The sequence below is a fragment of the Sorex araneus genome, chromosome 5 (genome assembly GCF_027595985.1).
Source record: "Sorex araneus isolate mSorAra2 chromosome 5, mSorAra2.pri, whole genome shotgun sequence".
Classification (NCBI taxonomy): domain Eukaryota; kingdom Metazoa; phylum Chordata; class Mammalia; order Eulipotyphla; family Soricidae; genus Sorex; species Sorex araneus.
Genome location: NC_073306.1, coordinates 46820541 through 46845064, shown reverse-complemented (window position 1 = coordinate 46845064; position 24524 = coordinate 46820541). Strand labels below are relative to the sequence as shown.

At 46.2% G+C, this 24524-nt stretch overlaps 1 protein-coding gene across 3 annotated transcripts in view; it reads left to right on the top strand.

The window, feature by feature from the left end:
- The window catches only part of PHACTR4 (phosphatase and actin regulator 4), a 97817-nt gene that overhangs the window by 3248 nt on the left and 70045 nt on the right, over window positions 1-24524 (top strand). For all 3 annotated transcript variants that reach the window (XM_055139236.1, XM_055139235.1, XM_055139237.1), the window contains exon 2: window positions 15220-15273. In XM_055139236.1, the coding sequence (XP_054995211.1) occupies window positions 15258-15273 (16 nt within the window). In that variant the 5' untranslated portion in view covers window positions 15220-15257. The remainder of the gene's footprint in view (window positions 1-15219; window positions 15274-24524) is intronic.

Genomic DNA, 24524 nt, shown 5'->3' with positions numbered 1-24524 from the left:
CCATGTGGGATGCTGGGAATTGAACCTGGGTCGGTAGTGGGCAAGGCAAATGCCCTACCCACTGTGCTATCGCTCCAGCCCGGATCCTGTACTCACCAGTCCAGTGAAGAAATGCTTCCATTAGTAAAAATAAATAATTAAAGCCTGCAGTTCAAGCTTGGGTTTGTGTCAGTACAAGCCATGAATGTGACATCAGAAATAAAAACCTACTTCATTTCCCTTAAATTCTTTTTTTTTTCTATTTTTTTTAAGATTTTTTTTTTTTTCTTTTCTAGTCACATCCAGCGATGCACAGGGCTTACTCCTGGCTCTACACTCAGGAATTACTCCTGGCGGTGCTGGGGGACCATATGGGATGCTGGGAGTCGAACCCGGGTCGGCCGCGTGCAAGGCAAAGGCCCTACCCGTTGTCCCTTAAATTCTTAAGTAAAATGCATAGCATGCCCAAGGATTGGCATCAGGACAAATTGCTACAGCCTTTCTAAATAGTAGAAGCCTGTTTGGGTTTTTTTTTTTTTTAAATTTTTTTTTTTGCTTTTTGGGTCGCACCTGGCGATGCACAGGGATTACTCTTGGCTGTGCACTCAGGAACCAGCCCTGGCAGTGCTCAGGGGACCATATGGGATGCTGGGATTCAAACCCAGGTTGGCCTCGTGCAAGGCAAATGCCCTACCCACTGTGCTATCACTCCAGCCCCTGTTTGGTTTAAATTAAATACGTTTTCTTGGTTTATTTACACCCAGGGGCAGTACCTGGCAAGACCAGGGGCTACGCCAGGCAGTCTGCTCACAGTTCTTTGGGGCTTCTCCCAGAGGTGCTGGGGCCCACCGGGGCCATAGTACCTAGCCACACTGAGAGGCTGCCAGGGCTCTGACCCTGTGGTATCTGGGGGCCCATGTGATGTCAGGGATGGTGCTGCTAAGCGTGAGTTCTCTTCAGCTGTGCCCTTGTTTTGATTTTAAAGGAGATACTTAATTTGCGCGGGGGGCACGCTTAGTGGCACTGGGGACTACTTCTGGCTCTGTACTTGGGCTTTGGGCTTTGCTTCTGGGGTGCTCCAGGGATCATGCAGTGCCAGGAATCAAGACCAAATCTTATGTATGTAAAGCCCTTGCCTTGCATGCTGCTGACCTGATCTCTGGCACTGAATGTATTTTCTCAAGCCCTGCCAGAAGTGATCCCTGAGCATAGCCAGGTGTGGCTATACATGTATCGCTTCAGAGAAACTAAACTAAACTTGAGGAGCAATAAAATCTATAAGGACTGGAGAGATAGTACAGCAGATAGGGCTCTCCCCTTACACATGGTCAACCTAAATTTAATCCCTGGCACCCTTTATAGTTCCCTGAGCATCAAAGGAGTGGTCCCTGAATGCAGAGCCATGAGAAAAGCCCTGAGCATCATTGGGTGTACACACACACACACACACACACACACACACACACACACACACACACACACACAGTAAAATCTAATGATGGAGATGAACCTTGAAAAGGAAACATTAAGAGTGGGACATTGTGGGCCAAAGAGATAGTACAGTGGTTAGGATGTAGTTAACCTGGGTTTTATATGGTCTCACAAGCACCACCAGGAGTGATCCCTGAATTAATAAAGTGGGAGAAAATGTATTTGAAACTGATGGCAATTGAAGTTGAAATTGTAGTTAACAGCTGCTTATTATGTATCCAAACACTGACCTCGGTACCTTTATATATTATGTTTTACAAAAACTTTATAGCAAAGGAGCTGGAGAGATAGTATAGCAAAGTGCCCAACCCAGGTTTGATCCCTGGTTCCGCATATCGTCCTTTTCGTAACCACAAGAGTGATTGCTGAGCACAGAGCCAGGAGTAAGCCATGAGCACTCCCAAATGTGATCCCAAAACAAAGAAAGAAAAATAAATTAAAATTTTATAGAATACGTGGTCATTCTTATTTGACAGTTGAAGAAATTATGGTCCAGAGGAATTAACAAAAAATTGTCAAAGGTTGGGGCTGGAGCAATAGCACAGTGGGTAGGGCGTTTGCCTTGCACGCGGCCAACCTGGGTTCGATTCCCAGCATCCCATATGGTCCCCTGAGCACGCCAGGGGTGATTCCTGAGTGCAGAGCCAGGAGTAACCCCTGTGCATCGCCGGGTGTGACCCAGAAAGCAAAAAAAAAAAAAAATTGTCAAAGGTATTGTATACATAATGGAAGAGCTCTAGAACCCAGGTAGATTTCTATTGGAAGCCTGGGACTATAATTTCTTCCTTTTATGATCTGTTAATTCCTGACTTCTTTTTGAGTTCATTTCTTTTCTGAAGGAAGGGGCTAAGTTATTTACAGAATGATAAGAGGATAAAGTGGATAGAGGCCTTCATGAGAGTTAAATGTTTGGAATAGCAGTCCTGGAAAGAGTAAGGGAGTCAGTCGATGACCAAAAATGCTGCTGTCCAGACACAGATTACCCAATAGTTCACCTATTCTGTCGCCTGCTTTCCTCAGTGAGGCATTTCTTGAATACTATCGCTGTGGGCCTCAGAACAAGGCTTGCTTCCATACGGAGTGTCGTAACAGATCGCTCTGGTGCCGCCTTCTCTGAGAATGTTTAGGTTTGTTTTCTCTTCTTTGGAGGGATCTGAATTAGTTCTTGGGGCCAAAGAGATAATATAGCTGATGAGGCACTAGTGCCTTGCACACAGCTGGCTCTGGCTTGATCCCTGACTCTGCATATGGTACTCTGAGCACCACTGTGTGTGGTTCAAGGTGAAAAAAGAATTAATCTTTCAGATCTTAGGGTTTCTTGATTTGTGATCAGAAACACTCCAAGGAACTGGGGAGATAGCTCAGTGGGCTGGAGCACATGTTTTGCATGATGGAAGCCTGGCTTAGATCCACACCATTACATGCTTTACTGCTAGTGACCCCCAAACACTGCTAGGTGTGGCTCAAACTCCCCTTTCCCTCAAGAAATGTCAGCCCAAAGCAAAATAAAAACATTCCATGGGGTTTTAGGAGAGAAAGCCTGTTTATTGACTAATTTTGCTTGTTTCTTTTTTTGATTTTTGACCAACACCTAACAGTGCTCAGAGGCTATTCCTGGGTCACCTGGGAGCTATCACCATGGTGGGGGGGGTGGGGTGGGAGGATCATGTCGTGCCAGAATCAACCTGGGTTTCCAGATGCAAATAAGATGCTCCAGTGATTGATTTTCAAGGATAAGATAGTTAAAAATATGAATATACAGGGGTTGGAGAGATAGCACAGCGGGTGGGTGTTTGCCTTGCACGCGGACGACCCGGGCTCGATTCCCAGTATCCCATATGGTCCCCGGGCACCGCCAGGAGTAACCCCTGAGTGCAAAGCCAGGAGTAACCCCTGAGCATTGCCGGGTGTGACCCAAAAAGCAATATATATATATATATATATATATATATATATATATATATATATATATATATACAATTTTCAGAACCCCAAACCTCAAACCAATAAAATTAAAAAGATGAATAATGAATTTTTTGTTGTCTACAGAACTTACGTGCATTTTTGGTTTGTTTCTTGGTGTATGGCCCTCACGGATGTCAGTGTGTGTAATCTATTGAATCTCTATCCTTTCTTTAAACCCCAATCACGCCCTCGGGTCAATGGTATATTCCTTTCTCTTTCTCTTTATGCGCCTGTTTTTACCCTCTTAGCATTATGGTTGGCATATGGTGTTGGAAATTGACATAAAGGATTAAAAATTCATCCTCGCCTTGAGTGTTCCCGAAGGACTTTGTCCATGTTTCTGAAGGCAACTTTGTCCTCTGAAGTTTACGGTTTTTAGTCTTTTGCCAAACAATACCTATTTATAAAAGTAAAACTGAACTAATGGTTCTTGTGTGTATGGTTTCATCTTACTTAGTCATTGTAAATAATGCTGCACATAGATATTGGTACATGTGGCATATTTCTTTTTGTGGTCTCAAGGGACTGAATTCATGTCCTGTCCCATGGAAGAGGCCCTCTACCCTCAAACTGCATCCTCAGCCCTGACACTTTCAGTTCACTTAAATGTTTCCTTTTTCAGCTTAATTCAAATGGTATCTCTTAGCTGGAGGGCTGGAGAGATACTACAGTGGAGAGAGCACTTGTTTTGCATGCAGCTGACCCAAATTCATTCCCTGGCACCCCATATGGTCCCCTGGGCACCACTAGGTATGACACCCCCCCCCAAAAAAAAACTAGAGGAAAGCCTTTGATTTTCTACAAGTTAGAACAAATGTAGGGGCCTGGATAGTGGTAGTACATGATTTAAATATATGCAGTCATGGGTCATGAAAAAAATATTTGAATTCCTTAATCAAAAATGTTAAAAAAATTATAACAGACTTTCAAAAATATTGAAATTCATTATGCATTATGATTTTTTGGTGTATGTTGGGTTGGGTTTGGGGCCACATCTGGCTGTGCTCTGGATTTAAGCCTTGGCTTATGCTCAGTAAGTAGTCACTCCTAGTGGTACTTAAGGAACTGTGTATAGTGCTAGGGATTGAACCAAGGTCAGCTGCATCCAAGTCAAATGCTTTTACCCCTGGGATATGTCTGTCTCTAGCCCCTGTGGTATTCAGGGCTTATTTTGGCTGGCCTGGGCAAAAGCGGGGGAAGAAAGAACATACAGGGTGCCAGGGGTTGAACCTGGATTGGCTACATGCCAGGCAAGCACCCACCCTGTTGTACTACTTGGCCCTGGTGTATAATATTTTATTTTATTTTGTTTTTTGCTTTTTGGGTCACACCCGGTGATTCACAGGGGTTACTCCTGGCTCATGTACTCAGGAATTATTCCTGGTGGTGCTCAGGGAACCATATGGGATGCTGGGAATCGAACTGGGTTGGCATGTGCAAGGCAAACACCCTACCCGCTGTGCTATCTCTCCAGTGTGTGTGTAATATTTAAAATGGAGATCTAGCAGTTATGCCATAACTAATTTCTGTTTCCTCTGTAATGTCTTATATGGAAAAATCACTTTCTTAATTTTTTAGCTTCACTTTCTATTAGTCCTTTTTGTTTTGGGGTTACTCTGGGCAGTGGCTTGGGGACCATGAGTTGCTGGGGATCAAATCCAGTACTCCTGCTTGCAGAGCATACACTCCAGCCCAGTCTTTGGGTCATCTTCCTGGACCCCAAGGTTGATTGCATATTAAACAAATTTTAAGAATAAAACTGAAGCTTTGAAACACTTTGTTGTTGTTTTGGGGGCCATTCCCTGCATTGCAGGGGGTTCCCCTGTCTCTTGGCTTGGTGGTCACTCCTGGTTGGACTTGGAGGATGTGCTTCTGGGGATCCTACTGGAGTCATCTGCGCATGAGTGATTTAACCCCTCTACTATATATCTGGTCGGCCAGAAACACCTTCCCCTCTATCCAATGAGTGACAGATGCCTGAGGGAGAATAGCTGGAATCTTAGCCTCTTTTTTTTTTTTTAAATTTTGTACCCTGGAAGGGGGGCATTTCACACCCACTCGTAACCAGGATTGCTCTGGCTCTATTTAACCTTTTTAAGAAAAATCTGAAGGTTGGGGCTGGAGAGACAGTACAGCTTTAGGGCGCTTGCCTGGCACGCACCCTACATAGCACCCCCTCATACCCCGGATTTTATCTCTGGCACCCCGTATGTATCCCCAGGCACCTGCTAGGAGTGATCCCTGAGCGCAGAGCCAGGAGCAAGCCCTGAGCACCTTCGGTTATGGCCTGTAACACAGAAAATAAATAAAATTTCAAAATTTGAAGGGCCAGAGAGATAGTACAGGGCTTAAGCCACTTGTCTTGCAGCAACTGACCCAGTTTCAGTCCCTGTCACTGTATGTGGTCTCCCAAGCACAGAGTCAGTGGCCCTGAGCACCACCTGGTTCTTGGAGGATACTCCTGGCTCAGTGGTCAGAGGTTGTTCCTAGCAGTGCTGGACATGGGACTCAGAGCTCCTGCTCTAGCCTGTTCCAAGGTTTGGTTCAATGGCATTCATAACCTGCATCACCACTATCCAGCTCTACAGCTTCTGCATCCTTCCAAACAAACCCATTAAATAAAACTTTCTCGTTTCCTTCTCCCCTCACACCTAAGAACCTCTTAATTGTATTTCTGTTTGTAAGTTGCATATTTCAGGTTCATAGTATAAATGAATTAATGTACTATTTGTCCTTTCAGCCTGGCTTATTTATGGTTTTTAAACTTTCCTTTGTGGGTTATGTATATACGTCTCTATGTTGCCTGTGTCTGACTTACTTATTTTTTAAAGAACTTTATTTTGGAGGGGACTGGGTGGAGGGGGCAGGCACAGTCAGCAATACTTGGCTTACTCCTGGCTCTCTGCTCAGGGACTCTGGTAGGGTTCAGGGGACCTTATAGGGTGCTGGGGATTGGCCTGGGTCTCCTGTGCGTAAGGCAAGCACATTACCCACTGTACTGTCGTTCTGCCCCCACTACAGGGTTCTTATGTTAAGATTTAGAGAATTTGGTAAATAAAATTGTTTAGTATGTTCTAGTTGATTTGGAGGGTGGAAGAGGAAGGGAAATATTTAGGAGCAGTTGTTGACCGGCTTTTTCCTTTTAATTAAAAAAGATGAAAAGACTTAGCCTCCTAAACATCAATTATATTTAATATGTATCATATTAAAACTTCTGTAAATAGTGAACCTACATATTTTGTGAGAAAATATTTATATTTCAGATCTTTTTTCAATATTATTTGCAAATAATACACAAAATTATTTTTCTCAGGCTCAGTCTTTTCAGTGACCTTTTCACTTGATTTCTAACAAAATGCAGATATATTTAACCAGACTTGATCAACTAATAAGAAACTTTATGTCTGAGGTCTTTGGTCTTAAGCATTTCAGAAGAAATTTTTTTTTAGTGCCAGGAATTGAATCCAGATCTCGTGTGTATAATGCATATAAGTTGCCGTCGAGTCACATCACTGGCCCAGAAAAAAATCTTACATGTTTTTGCCCACACTCAGTAGTGTTCAGCGATCACTCCTGGTGGTGCTCAAAGTATCTTATTCAGTGCTTGGAATCAAATCAGGGTCAACTGCATGTAAGGGAAGCACCCTAATCTCTGTGCTCTTTATGTCTCTGGGACAGACTTTTAAAAATAAAAAATTCCATCTTAGTGTGATTGTAGATCTCTGTCCTTTATTGCAGGGGGAGGGGATGGAGAGAGCACTGAGAATTGAACTCAGAGCCTCACACCTGTGAATGGAGTGATCTACTCCTGAGCCATGTCCTGGTCAGTGTCACTGTCATTCCGTTGCTCATCGATTTGCTCAGTAATGTCTCCACATGTGAGAATTGTTACTGTTTTTGGCATATCGAATATACCACGGGTAGCTTGCCAGGCTCTGCCATGCGGGCAGGATATTCTCGATAGCTTGCCAGGCTCTCCAAGAGGGGCTAGGGAAATCAACCGCGGCTGGCGGCGTGCAAGGTAAACGCCCTACCCGCTGTACTATTGCTCCAGCCCCAGTCTTGTTCATTTATTCATAGATGCAGGGGAAGTGCCCTACCTCTTGGGTACATCCTTGACTGCCACTTTATTTTTTATTTTTGGGCCCAACCCAGCAGTGCTCAGGGAATACTACATCACACATTGCTATTTCTGCCTTGCACAGGCATTCAACTCAGTGGAGACACAAAGTAGTCTAATCTGCAGAGACCAACAACACAGAATTCTTTTAGCAAAACAGCCTCTATTTGTGATTCTCTCAGAATGACAATGCTTCGTTAATTGAGGTTTCCATTGCACCCAGGTTCATCACCCTGACATCTATCTAGTGACACTAATTAATAGCGGAGGTACTTTGAGTTCTTACTCTCAATCTGACGAGTTATTTTTATGAACCATTTTCAGATTTTCATTTCTTCTTTATTATTGCTAATTTGCTTACTCATCGAACATTTTATTCAGTGTCATGTACATATGTCAACAAGGACCGACCTTAAATCTACTATGTGAGAAAAATGAATGGAGCTTTGCACCAATGAACACACTTTAGACTTCTAATGATTGTGTTTTTGCTAATCTAATTCCTTTTATATTTGTTCTTGGAAGGTTAATCCTCAACTAATTTGATTTCCCAGTTAGTCCATTTTCTTAGCGGGTACCTTAGGGATTACAATTCACATTTTACCATAAAACAATTTTTATTCTGATTATTACCAACTTAATTGCATAAGTGCACAAAAATTATTCCAGTGTAGCTCCATTCTTTTTCCCTTCTTTGGTTTTGTTATTCTCATGTAAATGACATACTTAATGTATTACAGATCCATTAACATGATTTTGTGCTTACTGCTTTACTCATTGACTATTAAATGAGTGTGTGTGTGTGTGTGTGTAGCCATCACACTTTTCAACGCTATGGGTTACTCCTGGTGCTGCACTCAGGAATTATTCCTGGTGATGCTCAGGCAACCATCATATGGGTTGCTGGATATTGGCCATGTACAGGGCAAACATCTTACCTGCTGTACTATCCAGCCCCCTCTTTGGTGCTCTAAATTCTTTTTTTTCCCCTTTGGTTTCTTCTTTTCTTCTTTTTTGTTCTTTATTTCTTCATGTGGATTCTAGTGACTATAGTTTCTGTTCAAGTCAGCACCTTGATATTCCTTCCTTGTAGGACTCAATATCTGTAGCAATGAATGCTCTGTTACTATTTTTGTTTTGCATTTGGTCCACAGGGCTTAGTCCTGAAGGGCTTGGGTATTGGGGATCATGCTTCGAAAGCAAGCACTATACCTGCTTGATTATCTTCCCAGCCCACACTGAGTACGTTTTTATGCTTGATGGCTTGTTCTCTTTAAGGCTCTATTCTTTTTGCTTTTTGTTTCAGTCCTCAGTTTGGGTAATTTAAATGGACTAATCTTTCGGGTCTGCTGAAAACTTAAGGCAGTGCTCAGCTCACATAGAGATTTTATATTTTAGTTACGAAGGTTTTTTTTTTTAAATTTGTTTCTTGATACTGTATTTGATGATAGATACATCTATTCTTATATTTTAATTCTAGGTTGGTTTCTTTATTTTTCTTTTTTTGTGGGGCCACACCTGGTGATGTTCACAGGTTACTGTTGGCTCTGTACTCAAGAATCACTCCTAGCGGTACTCATAGGACCATACGGGATGCTAGGAATAGAACCCTGGTCTGTGCCTGCAAGGCAAGCACCTTACCTGCTCCTGTCCCTAGGCTTGGTTTCTCAGTTCTTCTTCTTCTTTTTTTTTTTTTGGCTTTTAGTGTCACACCAGTGATGCTCAGGAGTTGCTCCTGGCTCTGCACTCAGGAATTACTCCTGGCATTGCTTGGACGACCATATGGGTTGCTGTGGATCAAACCCTCGTCGGCTGCATGCAAGGCAAACGCCCTACTGGTTGTACTATCGATCTGGCCTCGGTTTCTTATAATTCTTTGTGCATCATTTCTGATAGTTTACCAGGATCAGAAACATAGCTCAACTGGCCGGATCCAGGCTTTGCGTATAGAAGGCTCAGGGATCAGTCCTCCATGTACTAAGTTAGGGGTTAGTCCTGAGCACTGTTGGGGTGGCCCCAAAAGAAACAGCAATTAGAGGGAAGAGTTCTCTTGCCAGCTTTATGTTTTTTTTTTTTTTCTTTTTGGGTCTCACCCGGCGATGCACAGGGGTTACTCCTGGCTTTGCACTCAGGAGTTACTCCTGGCGGTGCTCAGGGGACCATATGGGATGCTGGGGATCGAACCCGGGTCAGCCGCGTGCAAGGCAAACGCCCTACCCACTGTGCTATCGCTCCAGCCCCTTCCAGCTTTATGTTTTATTCCCAGTGATAGGAGATGCGTTTCCTTGACTGGCTGGTTTTTTCAGGCGCTGACTCTGGGCCCATATAAATCTCTGATAAGCTGGGTTCCCGGGTCTTTGAAGGATTTCTGTCTCACCCTCTGGTTTGCTCGTGCCCAGTCAGGGTCTTCATTGTGCTGGTCATCTGGCCCCTCCAGGGCTGCGGTGAGTCACTTTGCTCTGTTGCAGGAAGCCACGTCATCCATCTCTCTCATCACTGTATTTGGGAAAGGGGGAAACACTGACATAGCTCTGTAGATGTCTGCTATCAGCAGTTTTATGGGAACTGTTTCTGATTCTATTTAAGGGATAAAAGCTAGCAAAAGAACTTTTCCCCCTGGTCACTGGTAGTGTAGGATGCTCCTCAGACTGCCCTGATAGGCGAAGACACCTGCTGTGGCAGCTCCTGTTGGATTGAAATCAGGGGTAATCTACCTTCTTCCTGGTCTGTTTCATTCCTCCAGGGACTACTTTGGTGAAAACCGTATGCTAGCACTATTTCCTTTCATCTGTTTGAGTAGTGGTTTTGTTTTTGTTTTAAGGCCACACCTGGCTGTATCCAGGGTTTACTCCTGGTTCTACACTCAGGAATTACCTTGGTGGTACTCAGGAGACTATATGGGGTGGTGGAGATCGAACCCGGGTCGGCTGCATGCAAGGCAGATGCCCTACCTGTTACTTTCACTCCGGCCCCTCTACACTAATTTCTGCCATCTCCCTTTCGCCTCACAGGCTCAGCACTGTTTTGTATTTGTTACCATGGCAGGAAGAGTGAGGTCAAGGACTCAAAATAGGTATTCTGTGGATATACCAGAGGCACAGTGGCACGGCCACGCCAGGCAGGGGGAGGGGTGGGCTGGGCTGGCCATGTGGACCAAGAGCCCACTCCTGGCATGAAGGAGATAGCATCTCTGTGGGCTGTGGCTGCACTCCCCAGCAGACATCACTTACAGAACACAGGCTTACAGATAAACTTTATAAGAATTTCAGGGCAATGACTACGGAGCATTAAACCCTCAAGTGCAAGGGCTGTGTGTGTGGAGTCCTTAGCTGAGACTCAGCAGTCTCTTAGGGCCGTAAGCTTCTCAGGGAATTATTATCCTCTGTTTGATGGTACAGCCTCCTTTCTCTTGAGTACTGATCTCAGTCAATGGGTTCAGAATCTGAAATGTCTGAACACTAGACATGAAAGGGGTGGGGGGGGTGAAAGAACGAGTGAAAGACAGTTGTGTATGTGTGTGTGTACGTGCGTGTGAATGTGTGAGAGGAAGAGAGAGAAAGAGAGGGAGAAAGAGAAGAGAGAGGTAAGTACTGCGAGTGAGGCAGTTGCCTTGCACGTGTCTGTGTAAACTGTGACCCATGACTTTGGGGATACATGTGGTCCCTGGAATATCACTGATATGGCTCCCTTCTCCACCTTCCCCCAGAAAACCCCCCACCATAAAACTAGCCACGGGATTCTTAATTTTGGGATGGTGGGCTAGGGAGAGCTGATTTCTCCCGTATCATAATCACTTTTGATTTCTTTTGATGTTACAGATAAAGAGGTACTCTCACTTCTTGGCTGCGTATCTGTTTGGCTTAACTCTGCATGAATCTGTGAGTTCCCTCTAACTGCCTCTGACTGTGCTGGTCTGTGGTGACTGTGTCCCATTGGCCACTAGGAGGTCAGGAGCCCTGCAGGCCCTCTTTGTTTCAGAGTCATCCATGGCTTTCCTATCAGTGTGATTAGTTGTCAATAATCTCTGGAGGGAAGAGAGCAGCCACTAAACTTCCCAGGATTCCGCTGCCCCTCCTCCGCATAGCCCTCACGGCATTCTCCCAGACATTCCAAGGGGTTTCTTGGACCACTCCAGAAAGCCTACCTAGCTCTTCGTTCATTGCTTTTCTCTACTGTCAGCCACTGCTTTGCTTTTGGCTTTGCCCCTTATGGGTAACATGGGAACCATCGGTGGCGAATTCACACAGAGTCCAGGTTATCCTTTCCTGCCCCTCTAGAGGAAAATCGGTTGTGAGCCTCTTCCATCCAGGGTCTTCTTGGGGGTGGCACCCTGCTGGGGGTTCACGAGGTCCCCACGTGCAGATAATGTTCCCCAGCCCAAGGTCTCCTCAGCCTTACTTCTGGTCCTCATGTTCATGTCCTCTTGAGACTCAGTCGCTCTTGGATTCCCTGGACCCTGCCAGCACAGCTCTCTTAGGCTCTAGCTCCTCTCTGACACTCTCCCGTCCAGCTTGTGTGGGCTGGGTTCAAGATCGAGGCCTCTTAGCCAGGCGGCATGAAAGTGGCCCATCATTCAGAGGCAGAGTAGGGAGACCTCTGCACTTCCTTCCAAGCGAGAGGACAGTGTTGAATCCCAAAGTGGGTGGTCCCTTTGCAAGGGGGGCAGGGGACAGTTCTCTGTGGGGACAGACTGACTACTCCCAGCTGGGCGACATCTAAGCAGGTATGGAGGTGGGAGTGGGGGTTCTGCAGTGCCAGGTATTATACTCAGAGCCTCAGGTGCATTCAAGAAAGAAACGATCACGCTCTTGAGTTACGTCTCTCGTCCAGGAGGTCACTTCTGTTTATTAGGTTTTTCCCCCCATACCTGGCAATGCTCAGGGCTTCCTCCTGGCTCTGTACTCAAGGATCACTCCTGGTGGGGCCCAGGGGACCATATGGGATACCAGGGATTGAACCCAGGTCAACCAGGTGCAAGGCAAGCACCCTTTCTGCTGTGCTATCACTCCACCCGCAGGGTGGGTCACTTTAAGTCTCAGGGTGCAGGGGGTGTGAGTGTGTGCGGTGTTGGAGAAATACCAGCTCAGTCATCTATGGCTCGTGGGTGAGTCTCGTCTTCTCCCACTCAGACCTGAGGCTGCCCTTCACCTCTTCGACTGCTCATTCAGGAGCTGGACTGCTCTCGTGACTGAACTCCTCTGCCTCTTCTTCAGCCTTTCGTGTCCTGCTACCGCTGGATAGAGCCTCTGGCTATTCCCAAGGTCACGCTTAGATGTCCAGATTTGGCTCTCAGTGGACTGCATGTTGGTTTTTGCATGTTAAGTCTTTCTAGAGCATCAGTTGAGCTTAGCAGTAACCATCCAATTGCATTGTGTATCGGTTTCCCCTTACTCTTACCTGATATATCCTATCAGCTAGAGTGGGTTTGGGGAGAGGTAGGGCATACCAAGTGGTACTCCTGGCTCTGCACTCAGGGATCACTCCTTGCACTCAGGAATCTCTCCTAGTGGGGCTCAGGGGGACCATATGGGGTGTCAGATTTGAGCCCAGGTTGGCAAGGCAAGCTTTCCCTACCCACTGTACTCTCTCTCCAGCCCCCAGTGTTTCTTCCCAGCTAGACAACACTGCTCAGTGTGGGTGGATGTTTAAGGCAGCATCCTCCACAAGGGTTCTCTGCGTCACACACCAGCCATCAGTGCCTCCTTGCCATAGTTTGTGAGCTGCTCACCTCCAAAACTTCATCTTACTCCCAGTTTCGAAATCACTCCTGGTACCATCTGTTGGTAGGTTGTATTCTTTGAAAAGAGACTCTGAACTGGAGGTAGTATTCTGACCATGTATTAGGAAAGGCCCTTGGGACTCATAGGGTAAGATAGGAAGCAAGATTGTGCAGGTTTGATCTTTGTCTCCATTAAGGATGAAGGAGTATAGTGTCAGGAGTAGTTCCACTGACTGCCAGCCAGCTGAGAGGCTGGGGGACAGATGGAGAAAAACTGTTCGTACCAAGCTGGCAGTGTGGAAGATGGCAGACTCTTCTCCGGAGTCACCATCTTGTCTCCGCTCTCACAAGAAGCAGTTTTTACATCGAAAAGAGAACTGGGAAGGGGGAAGGAGGAATTACAGGCAGTCAGGTGCCAGAGGGTCAGTAAAGTTCCCCAGGCCTTCTCCATCTTCTCCTCAAAGTTTCTGATTAAGGTTTCACCCCTGGGAGAAGTACAAGATAAGGACCACCTTCCCTGCCCCAGAGAGATGCCGGGTTTTCATTTGATCCTGCTGGTTTCTGGAGGTTGGGTATCTGTACTTCCATTTCTTAAGGACCTTTTTTGAAAGGGGGTGGGGGGACAGGGTTTCATCCACACCCAACAGTGCTTGGGTTTTTCATAGCTGTGCTCAGGAATGACACCTCGTGGTGCTGGGAGACTAGATGTGATGTGGGGTGGTGGGGGTGAGGGGCTGGGTGCCCACAGCATGAAAGGAAAATACCTTAACTTCTGCATGCCTTACTTCCTGTATTACCTCTCTGGCCCCAAGACTTTTTTTTTTTTAAATACTCATTCTTTTTATTTGGGGGAAGGGGGAAACACATTTGGGCCAGGGATCACTCCTGGCAGTGTTTGAGAACCATATCTTATTCCTGGGATTGAATCCAGGAGATCACACATCTTACCTGCTGTGCTATTGCTTTGCCCCCTATATTTATTCTTTAGAATTCTTAACAACTTTACTGAACCACATTCTGGTATCTAGAATAACTTTTACTTTTTTAGGCAAACTTAATTTCTTCTAAGATATCCTTATGTCTTTTGTCAGATGTTTAATATGAGTTTCATTATGGGGAATTGAAACCAACCAAAATAAAGTCAGAGCTGAATTCACAGTTTGGTGGGGGGTGGAGGTGGAAGAAGCCAGCCTGCTTTTCTGGGCAGGAGCCGTTGTCCTTATCCTTCCCCAGAAATGCCAGCTGCCCTTATCTTGCCCTCCCCAAGAGCCTGTCCTTACTCTGGGTTTGCAGTAGGTCTGAGTGTGCTTCAGGGGACCATCTCATATGGAAATTTTAGGTGTCCACCAGTTTGTACCCATTTTTTTTCTAGAAATGTTCTTCCCTGTTTCTCTATGAAACTGCTGCTTGTGACTAAGAAGACAAGTTGTTTTGTCAGGCTGCCAAAAAGTTGCTCAAATAAGCCTGCTTTTCTCTACTCACTCTTGGAAAGGAAGTTGGAAGGAACTGAAAATTGTATATTTAAAAATGAAAATATCCTTAAATGTATATTATATATCTATATCTGAGCCCCTTTAAAATAAATTGGAGGGGCTGGAGCAATAGCACAGTGGGTAGGGCGTTCTGCCTTGCACACAGCTGACCCAGGTTTGATTCCCAGCATCCCGTATGGTCCCCTGAGTACCACCAGGGGTAATTCCTGAATGCAGAGCCAGGAGTAGCCCCTGTGCATTGAAGGGTGTGATCCAAAAAGAAAAAAAAATTGGAGTTGTAATGTTCTCATTTGATAAGTTGTAAACTTTGATGTTTGATTTTTAATTTATTTTTTCTCTTTTAATAGCTCCATTTTAAACTGCAATTGTTATTCCTGAATTGAGCTTTAAAATTCATAAAAGGTGATGGTTTTTACATTTCAAATATATCATCTACCATTTTCTCTTTTTAGAAACCATACATCACCTTCCAGAACTGGTTAATAGTGGCATGGAACATCCATTTGGTGAGTACCATCTACGTGTTTCTTAGGAAATTACTCATGTGTTTGATCCTCTCCTCTGTCACAGCTTCAGAAGTGAAATGGCTTTTTCCATTGACTGTCTGCTACTCTCTAGGGCAGTGGACTGGGTGGGTCTGGTGTCTCAGAGCAGGGTGCTGTTGCCCTCCCTTTGGCCTCGCACAGCGCTGTGGGGAGTTCGGGGGAGGCAGGACCTGTTAAAGTCTGCACAGGCTTCTCCATGGTGGTCCTTAGGCTACCCCAAGCCTATTTTCTGGCTTGGTGGATTGTCAACTGAGACAAGATTATGCTCTTTGCAGGGCAAGGAAAGGTCAGTTCTAAGGCTAGAGAGATAGTACAGCAGGCAGGATACTTAACCTTGCACACAGCTGCCCGCAGTTCAATCCCTGGCACCCAGTATGGTCCCCTAAGCCCGCCAGGAGGTATCTCTGAGCATAAAGGCAGGAGTAAGCCCTGAGCAGTGCTGGTGCCCTCCCCCACCCGTGCTGCCCCACAAAATGCCTCCACACTGGTTTTTTTGTTTTGTTTTTGGATCACACCCAGGGATGCTCATGGGTCCTCCTGGCTCTGTGCTCAGGAATCACTCCTGGCATTGTACAGGGGACCATACAGTGTATGCAAGGCAAAACCCTACCTGCCTGTTGGTTGCTCTAGCCCCCCCACCCATGTCTTTACCTTACAGAAAATAATTAGTAGAGAAGACAGAAAATTAAGTAAAATTGTTTTATTTAGAAAATGCACGAGGAGAGAGAGAGACGAGAGGGAAAAAAATAGGTTTGAGAGAGAATGCAGACTTCTTCAGACAAATGAGAAGAACGAACTCTGTAGAGGGAAAAAAGTATGCCCCAACTTGGGGTGCTTGAGGACTGCTTTGGGCTCTAGGCTCCAGGGCCTCCCCGTGGGCATGGAACCCACGCAGTGGCGTGGGTCAACCAGCTGAACACTCCTACATGCAGATCATGTTCTCCAGCCCTTTGAGCCATCTTCCCAGTCCTTGCAAAAGTGGTTTTATAGGCCTTGCTCTAAGCTGCCTTGCTGGGGGCTTTTTGTGCAGATGAGATCCCCAGCACCCTCAAGTGTCCCCACATCACCACCAGGAATGATCCCTGAGGAAAGATCCTGGAATAAGCCCAGAGTACCATAGAGTGAGTCCACTCACCACCTCTTTTCCTCTCCCTGCACCCCAAAAAGAATTTTTTACTTTCTAGGACTTTGTTCGGAAGGACTTGTGGTTTCCACTCAGTCTTTATTTATTTTTTTTCTTTTTGCGTCACTCCTGGCAGTGCTTGGGGGACCATATGGGATGCTGGGAATTGAACCCGGGTCGGCCGCATGCAAGGCAAATGCCCTACCTGCTGTGCTGCCCTACCTGCTGTGCTATCCCTCCAGCCCCGGTTTCCATTCAGTCTTATCAGGTCCTTTGTTCCTGACAACAGTCCAGCGTAGTCCAGAGTATCTCCTTTGGGGTCCTAGCCTTAGCCTTGAGCTGACCTTGGGCTGGTGGCAGGTGGCTGGAACTCTTTCAGATCACATCCTGGTTTTATGACTTCAAAAAATGTACTATTTGGCAGGAAAGATAGCTTAAGGGGCTGGGGAGCACGTGCTTTGCATACAAGAGGGCGTCCCCTGAGTACCACCAGGATTGGGGACCATCCATCTGGGAATAAACCCTGAGCATCTCGGTATGAACCCCAAAACCAAAATGAATAAGCTAATGATTAATGACCAAGTTCTCCCCTCCCCCACCTGCCTGCCCACCTCACTGTTATATCCTTAGACTTTTGGTTTTGAAGCCACACCTTGCTGTGCTCAGGCCTCACTCCTGTCTCTGTGTTCAGTAGTTCTCCTGGAAATGCTTGGGGACCGTATCTGCTACTTCAAATCGAAGCCAGGTTGGCCACATGCAATGCAAGCAGCATATCCTCTGTACTGTCTCTGGCCTTCACTTTTATACTATCAAGTACAGTTGAGGACCTTAATGAACTTTTTATTTTTTGATTTACTGTATTGGTATTTTTTTTTTTAAAAAAATTGATTTGTTTGTTAGAACTAACAATAAATCGGGACTGGGCCTCCTCCTCCCAGGCCCCCAGTTTTCTTGTAGTTTGGCAGTCACACCCACAAACTGCCCCTGGCACCGTATAATCTTATCAACGGCCAAGACCCAGAGACTATACTAAAGCTCCCGGAAGAGAACGACACAAAATTTCCTGGACATTATATTCCATTATTTTCTCTCCATAACAAGCAATACAAAACAAATCATCTTGCATTGCCTTTTTGGCAGGTTTGAGTGGTGGTGGGACTGGTGTCGAAATATCGAATGTAACCAAAGTAGAGAGAGAATATGGGGAGAATTGTCTGCCACACAGGCAGAGGAAGGGTTGGAACAGGGGTGGGGAGGGGGACGGTATACACTGGGGAATTTTGGTGGTAGAAAATGTGCATTGGTGAAGGGATGCGTGTTTGATGATTGTATGACCGAAGCTCAAAACATGAAAGCTTTGTAACTGTATCTCATGGTGAATCAGTAAAAAGGGGCGGGGGGAACCTAACAACACACACACACACACACACACACACACACACACACACACACACACACACACACACACACACACACGCTGCCTGGGATTGAAACCTGATCGACTAAATGCAAGCCAAGCACCTTACTCTGCTATAATATCTCAGGTTTTTTGTTTTTAATTTTTAATTTTTTTTTTTTTTGCTTTTGGATCACACCCGGCAATGCACAGGGGTCACTCCTGGCTCTGCACTCAGGAATTACCCCTGGCCTTGCTCAGGGGACCATGTGGGATGCTGGGAATCAAACCCGGGTCAGCTACGTGCAAGGCAAACGCCCTACCCGCTGTGCTATTGCTCCAGCCCCAGTTTTTAAATAATTTTAATTTTTGGTTTCTGAGCAATTCCTGGTGGTGCTGAGACAAGTACCAACTCTGCTTTGGGGTCGCTTCCTGCTGTGCGTGGGAGACCATGGGACATGAGGGATCTACCAGGGTCCAGCAAGACTACTCTGCATACAAAGCATTTATGTGCTCAGCCAAACCCTTTGAACTGCCTCTCTGACTACTAATTTTAATGCAAAATGCCTCCCCAGATAAAAAATTATTAGCAAGAAGAGTGGCATTTCTTTATTATTATTTTAATTTTTGATGGTGGGGTGGTTTGAACATAGCTGGTGGTGCTTGGATACCCTGGGACCTTTGGTCTACCAGTATTAATAATCATATAGGTCATATTAATAATTGTTTGCCTGCTTTGGGAAGATAGTTCTTTTTTTAATATTTTCTTTATTTTTTTTCTTTTGGGGGTCACACCTGGTGATGATCAGGGGTTATTCCCGGTTCTGCACACAGGAAATACTCCTGGAAGTGTATGAGGGACAATATGGGGTGCCAGGGATTGAACCTGGGTTGGCTGTGTGCAAAGCAAGTGCCTTACTTACCCTTTCACTGTACTATTGCTCCAGCCCAGTTCCTGAAAGCCTTGCAAGGTCAGAATGTTCTTCTCTAACTTTGTTTTGCATGGGGGCTGGGAATAGGCCACACCCAGCAGTGCTTATGGACCTGGGGCCACTCCCAGAAGTGCCAAGAGAAGGCCTTGAGGATAGGGGTGGCATAGATTACAGGACAGGGATTGTGGAGCCTGGGCGAGAATTTGCAGGCATGTGCTCTACTGCTTGAGCCGTATCCTGAATCCGCCCGTCTAATCAGTTCCGTGGCCACACCTGGCAGTGTTGGCTCAGTACTGGGGTGGAGCTGGGGGGTTGCTCCAAGTGGTGCCTGAGGATCATGAGGTTCCAAGGATTGAACCCAGTTCTGCCACACACCCTTTGAGCTCTCTCTGGACCCTCAGTGTCAGCGTCCTGAGTGGTGTCTGTAGAACCTCCCCTGGGCTCTGCTGGAGGGCTCTTTCTGTGTGCTCAGGAGACTGCGTGATGCCGGAGAGGACCCGAGTCTCCCAAGCACCTGTGTCAGCCCTTTGCGCTAGCTCTGCAGCCCAGTTAATTTGAACTCTAGAGGGCAGTAAATACTACATTAATAAATTTGTAGTTTTATTACCATAGTAATAATTATTTTTATTTGGGGAGGAGGGTGTTCTTCCCCAGTGGTTCTGGTATCAGCAGGGACCAGGTGGTAGTAGGGGTTGGGCCCTGAGCCCGGTATATGCCAGGCCTTAGCTTGAGCTCAAGGAGTAACGGATAATGTATAATAACTCTAAAAGTTTTTCTTTAGAAACTTATTTCTCCAGCTGACCTTAACTTTGCTTAAGCATAACTTTCGCTAAACCAAATTAATTTAGTTTAACTTGAAATGAAACTTACTGAAGAATACCATGGAAAAAGCAATGAAAGTTATCATTGTGCAGTAGTCAATTGTTGTTGGTGCCCAACCAGACTGTTAGGATAAGCCTGTGGAGACTGACCCGCAAGTGGGCAGAAACATGGGCCCCATGAAAATGGGCGAGCCACTTTGTCCGGACTGGCCTGGACAGGGTTAACATCTCTCCTTTGGCTGCCTTTTAGCTCTTAGTGTTACATAGAATCAATCTTCCCTCTCTCACAGGTCCTCACTCAGCTCAGCTTGGGAACATGGACATTGTCCCACATCCCCTTATCACTCCAGGTGCCAGGGGCTGCAGCTCATGGTGCCAGGCTGCCTGGCCTTGCATTCCTCCTTGGAGGCTGCGACCGTTGGTGACAGAACAATGTAGCCTTGATGTCTTGATGTCCCTCCTGTAACCCCTTTTCCGTTAATGCTTTTTTTGTACTGAGTACATTAGATATGTGTATGTCGGGTAGTAAATAAAAGAGGCTGTGGGGCGCTTCTTCACCGCCTCGCTGCCTGAGCGAGCAAGGAGCCTCTCCTGCAAATCTCATTTCTCTCACGTCTCTTATCTCAGTGCCCCCGATGAAAGAATATTCACACAACAAATTGTAATGTGCTTTTATTTATTTATTTTTTATTGGTCTAAGCTTCATGTCTCCTTTATTATTTTTTATTTTTTTAAATTTTATTAGTGAATCACTGTGAGATAAAGTTACAGACTGTAATGTGCTTTTAATCACTTATAGATAAGTCACTGTCACTGTCATCCCATTGCTCACCGATTTGCTCTAGCGGGCACCAGTAACGTCTTTATTTTGAGACTTGTTACTGTTCTTGGCATATTGAATACGCCACGGGTAGCTTGCCAGGCTCTCCGAGAGGGGTGGAGGAATCGAACCCGGGTCGGCTGCGTGCAAGGCAAACGCCCTACCCTCTGTGCTATCCTCCAGCCCTTAATCACTTATATAAGGAAAAATTTGTGTTCTGGGCTAGTGGAGATTTTTCTACATATACTTTAAATCTTGGAATTTGTGGGCTAGAGCGATAGCACAGCGGGTAGGGCGTTTGCCTTGCACACGGCCAACCCGGGTTCGATTCCCAGCATCCCATATAGTCCCCTGAGCACCGCCAGGGATAATTCCAGAGTACAGAGCCAGGAGTAACCTCTGTGCATTGCCGCGTGTGACCCAAAAAGAAAAAAAAAACTTGGAATTTGTAAATTATACTGAATGATAATCCCCCCTCTTCTCCACTCTTATAAATCTTACACATTTTTCTAAATTGCTTTAAGCACATATTTTTAATAATTTTATTTTATATGGAGGGAGGGGAGCTGGGCAGCACCGGCTGTTCCTGATTGTGCTCAGGAGTGGTGGCCAGTGGTGCTCGGGATTAAACCAGGCTTGGATGAAGCAGCCACATAGAGGGCGAGTGCCTCACCATCACTGCTTTATCTCTTTGGCCCCAAGATTTTCTTTTAGGGTTATGGTCCACGCAGTGCCATTTGACAAAGGAAAGAATTCTGAATGTAAAGTGAGTTTATTTCCAAGACGATGGGAGTCCAGGGCAAGAGAGATGCTACAGTGGGGTAAGGCTCTTTCCTTGCGTGCAGACAACCAGGGTTTGATCCCCAGCACCATATATGGTCCCCCAAGCACCTCCAGGAGTGATCCCTGAGCACTGCTGGGTATGGCCCAGACTCCCGACCCCCAATACATACAAAAGAAGGTGGGAGTCCCTATTAGGTGAGGAGGAAATCTTGGGGCTAGAGCAGAGGACAGCAGGACATTTGCCTTGTACCTGGTTAACTTGGGTTTAAATCCTACACCTCATATGGTCTCCCGATCCCCATGCTGAGTGACCCCTGACACAGAATCAGGAGCACGCCCTGGGCACTGCCAGGTGCAGGCTAATTTCTCCCCCCCAAAATTGTTACAAGTCTGGGAGAGAGCTCAGCCGGCTGGAGCGAATACTTGGTGTGCAGGAGGCCTGGGTTTGCTCCCAAGCACTGCATGATCCCGCAGGCGACAGTGGGAGGAACCGTAAGCCTTGAGCTGCGCGCCCTGCCGGGTATGACCCAAGAACCAAATAATAACTGTTTGCAATCTTGTTAGCTAACATATGTAAATATATTGAAAAGGAATTCTTTCTTGTATCCTGAATGATAAGTGGAAGTCAAGTTCCAGTAAGGTTTCTTGGACCTTTGGTACATGGACAAATGTATACACATTTAATTTTATGGTATTTTTAGAATACTATTTTTTTTAAAAGGAGAATTTATTGCCTGAGCTAACAGTGAAGAGAAGATGATTTGTTTGCCTTTCTGGGCCTTGGCTTTCCTCGCATGGAACTCCAGCTGTTCACCATCTAGAAATATCTCTCTGATAGCTCTGCACTGAGTGGCCTGGTCTGGGGGAGATGCGTGTAAGAAGGTCACCCTGAGTTCATGCCTCCCTGTGACTCAGGCTGGATTCTGGTAAAAGGGAGGCAGATTCTGCAAGCTCAAGGACTGGGGCACGGGGCCTGGGAATCACTGGGACAGTGCACAGGGGAAGCGCTGCTGGGACGGCAGAGGCTCAGCCAGCGCCGCCTGCCAGCCCTCAGCACACCGCAGACACTGTGAGGAGGTGGAGAAGCCCACTGGAGTGAGCGGGCTTCTTCAAGCAGCTCTCTGTCCTCTCGGAGGATGACTTCAAAGTGAAAATGATAAAGATGTTCAGTGAATCGAGGGAAGCAATAGGAATTTCAATAGCTGGAAATAGGTCTTCCATATGACCCAGCCAGCACTTCCTCTTCTTGGCATTTACCCCAAGAGCGTGGAAACATTAATTTGAAAAGATATTTGCACTCCTGTGGTCAGTGCAGCACAGTTCACAGTAGCCAAGATTTGGAAACAACCCAAGTGCCTAACAAGAGATGGGATGGATAAAAAGATGGTATATAAACAAGCACACACACACACACACACACACACACACACACACACACACACATTACATACTACATAGCCACACCATGGAATACTGCTCAGCTGTTAAGGTGAAATATTTGTTTGCTCTGAGGCCATACGTGGGTCCGGGGTTTACCCCTGGCTTTATACTAAGAAATTACTCCTGGGGGGCCATATGGGATGCTGGGGATCAAACCCCAGTTGGCCACATGCAAGGCAAGTGCCCTATTCACTGTACTATCTATCTCTCCAGCCCCCTGGAAGATGGAATCTTAATGTGCTGCAGCCTGGATGGATTGGGATTGAAACATATTATGCTTTCTGAAGTGAGTCAAGGGGAGGACAAATACTTAACGATCCCACTCATATGTGGAGTATAAAACAACATAATAAAAGGGGGCCGGAGCGATAGTCAGGTCAGGCATTTGCCTTGCATGCAGGCGACCCAGGTTCAATCCCTGGCATCCATGTAGTCCCCCAAGCACTGCCAGGAATCCTGATCGCAGAGCTGGAAGTAAGCCCTGAGCACTTCCGGGCGGGTATGGCCCAAACACAAATAAACAAAGAGAACCATAGAAGAGGAATAAGCATGTCCATGCTGGCCGACTCTTCATGTAGAGGTCTACCTGTAGAAGTGAGATACCAAAGTAGTGGGGAAGGGGAGGGACAGTGGTGAGGGACACTTGCTCTGTGGTGGCAGTGGAGTAGAGTGACGGGTTCCTGAAACATCGATATTAGCACTTGTAAATCATGGTGCATAGATTTAAAAAAATAATAATAATTAAAAATTTTAGAAGGCTTAGGAGCTAGGGAGATGACTCAAGGGCTGGAGCACATGCTTTGCATCTGGGAGCCCCAGGTTCAGTCCCCAGCACCACATGGTCCCTGGTCACCTCTGGGAGTAGCCCACAAATGCTGAGCTAAGAGTGGTGATTGAGTGGTCATTACTGAGTCTGACACCCCACCTCATCCCCAAGAAAAGGGTAAAAAGTAAAAAGATCTTGATGTCGGTGATGTAGTGTGTCTTGAGTCACACTATTCTAGTCTGGGTAAGTGCCTCTATGTGTGGTAGCCAACTGTGATCCCGGGGGATCCCTGTTCACCTTGGGACTTCACTTCTCTCCTGGGTTGACTCTTTAGTTTGTTTTTGGGCCATACCGTCAGTGCTCAGGGCTCACTCCTACTTCTTGCTCAGGGATCACTCCTGGCGGGCTCATAGGACCATATCGGGTACCGGGGATCGAACCCTGGCTGGTATGCGAGGCAAGAACCTTACCCACTGTACTAGTGCTCCAGCCCCACTGGGCTGATCGATGTTCTAAATTTATAGCTGCCCTGTCATCCATTTTTATTCAGTTTTTAATTTTGTGGTGGTGCTGGGTATGGAACCCGGGTTCCCTCGTTTGCGCAAGGGCAGTGGTCCCGTGCCAAGCTAGCCTGGCCCTCATCCTCTCTCCTGACTGCCGGAGCTCCTGGGTCACTTCTCCGAGCATCGTCTCTTTTGCTGCCCCCCCCCCCCGCCGGAAAATAGATCTTCCATGAAATTTTTCTTTTCCATTATTTGTTTTTAATTTAGAGGAGGTCTTTTTCAGGTTCTGAATGTTTCTTTCATGATGTCCTTTTATTGTTTAACTTCTTTTCTTTGCCCTGCAAGTCTCTTTCCCTGAAGTTGCTGTTTTGATCTCTTTTATGTTTAAAGTTTTCCTCTGATGTCTAGGAGTAATTAGCTGTCTGCTCGTGATTAAGAGTGGGAAGCTTTAAATTAGACGCTTTAAATGCTTAGGCTGCTGCCTCTGGCCTTACTAGGGCTTGAGCGTGTCCCTGTTGCTGAGGGGAACGTCCCCATTTCTGTCTCAGAGCCAAGCCTTCCCATCCCAGTTTGGAAGGTAAGGGCTGAGGGGGGCTGGGGACTGGGGGGGGGGAGCTGCCGAATTGGG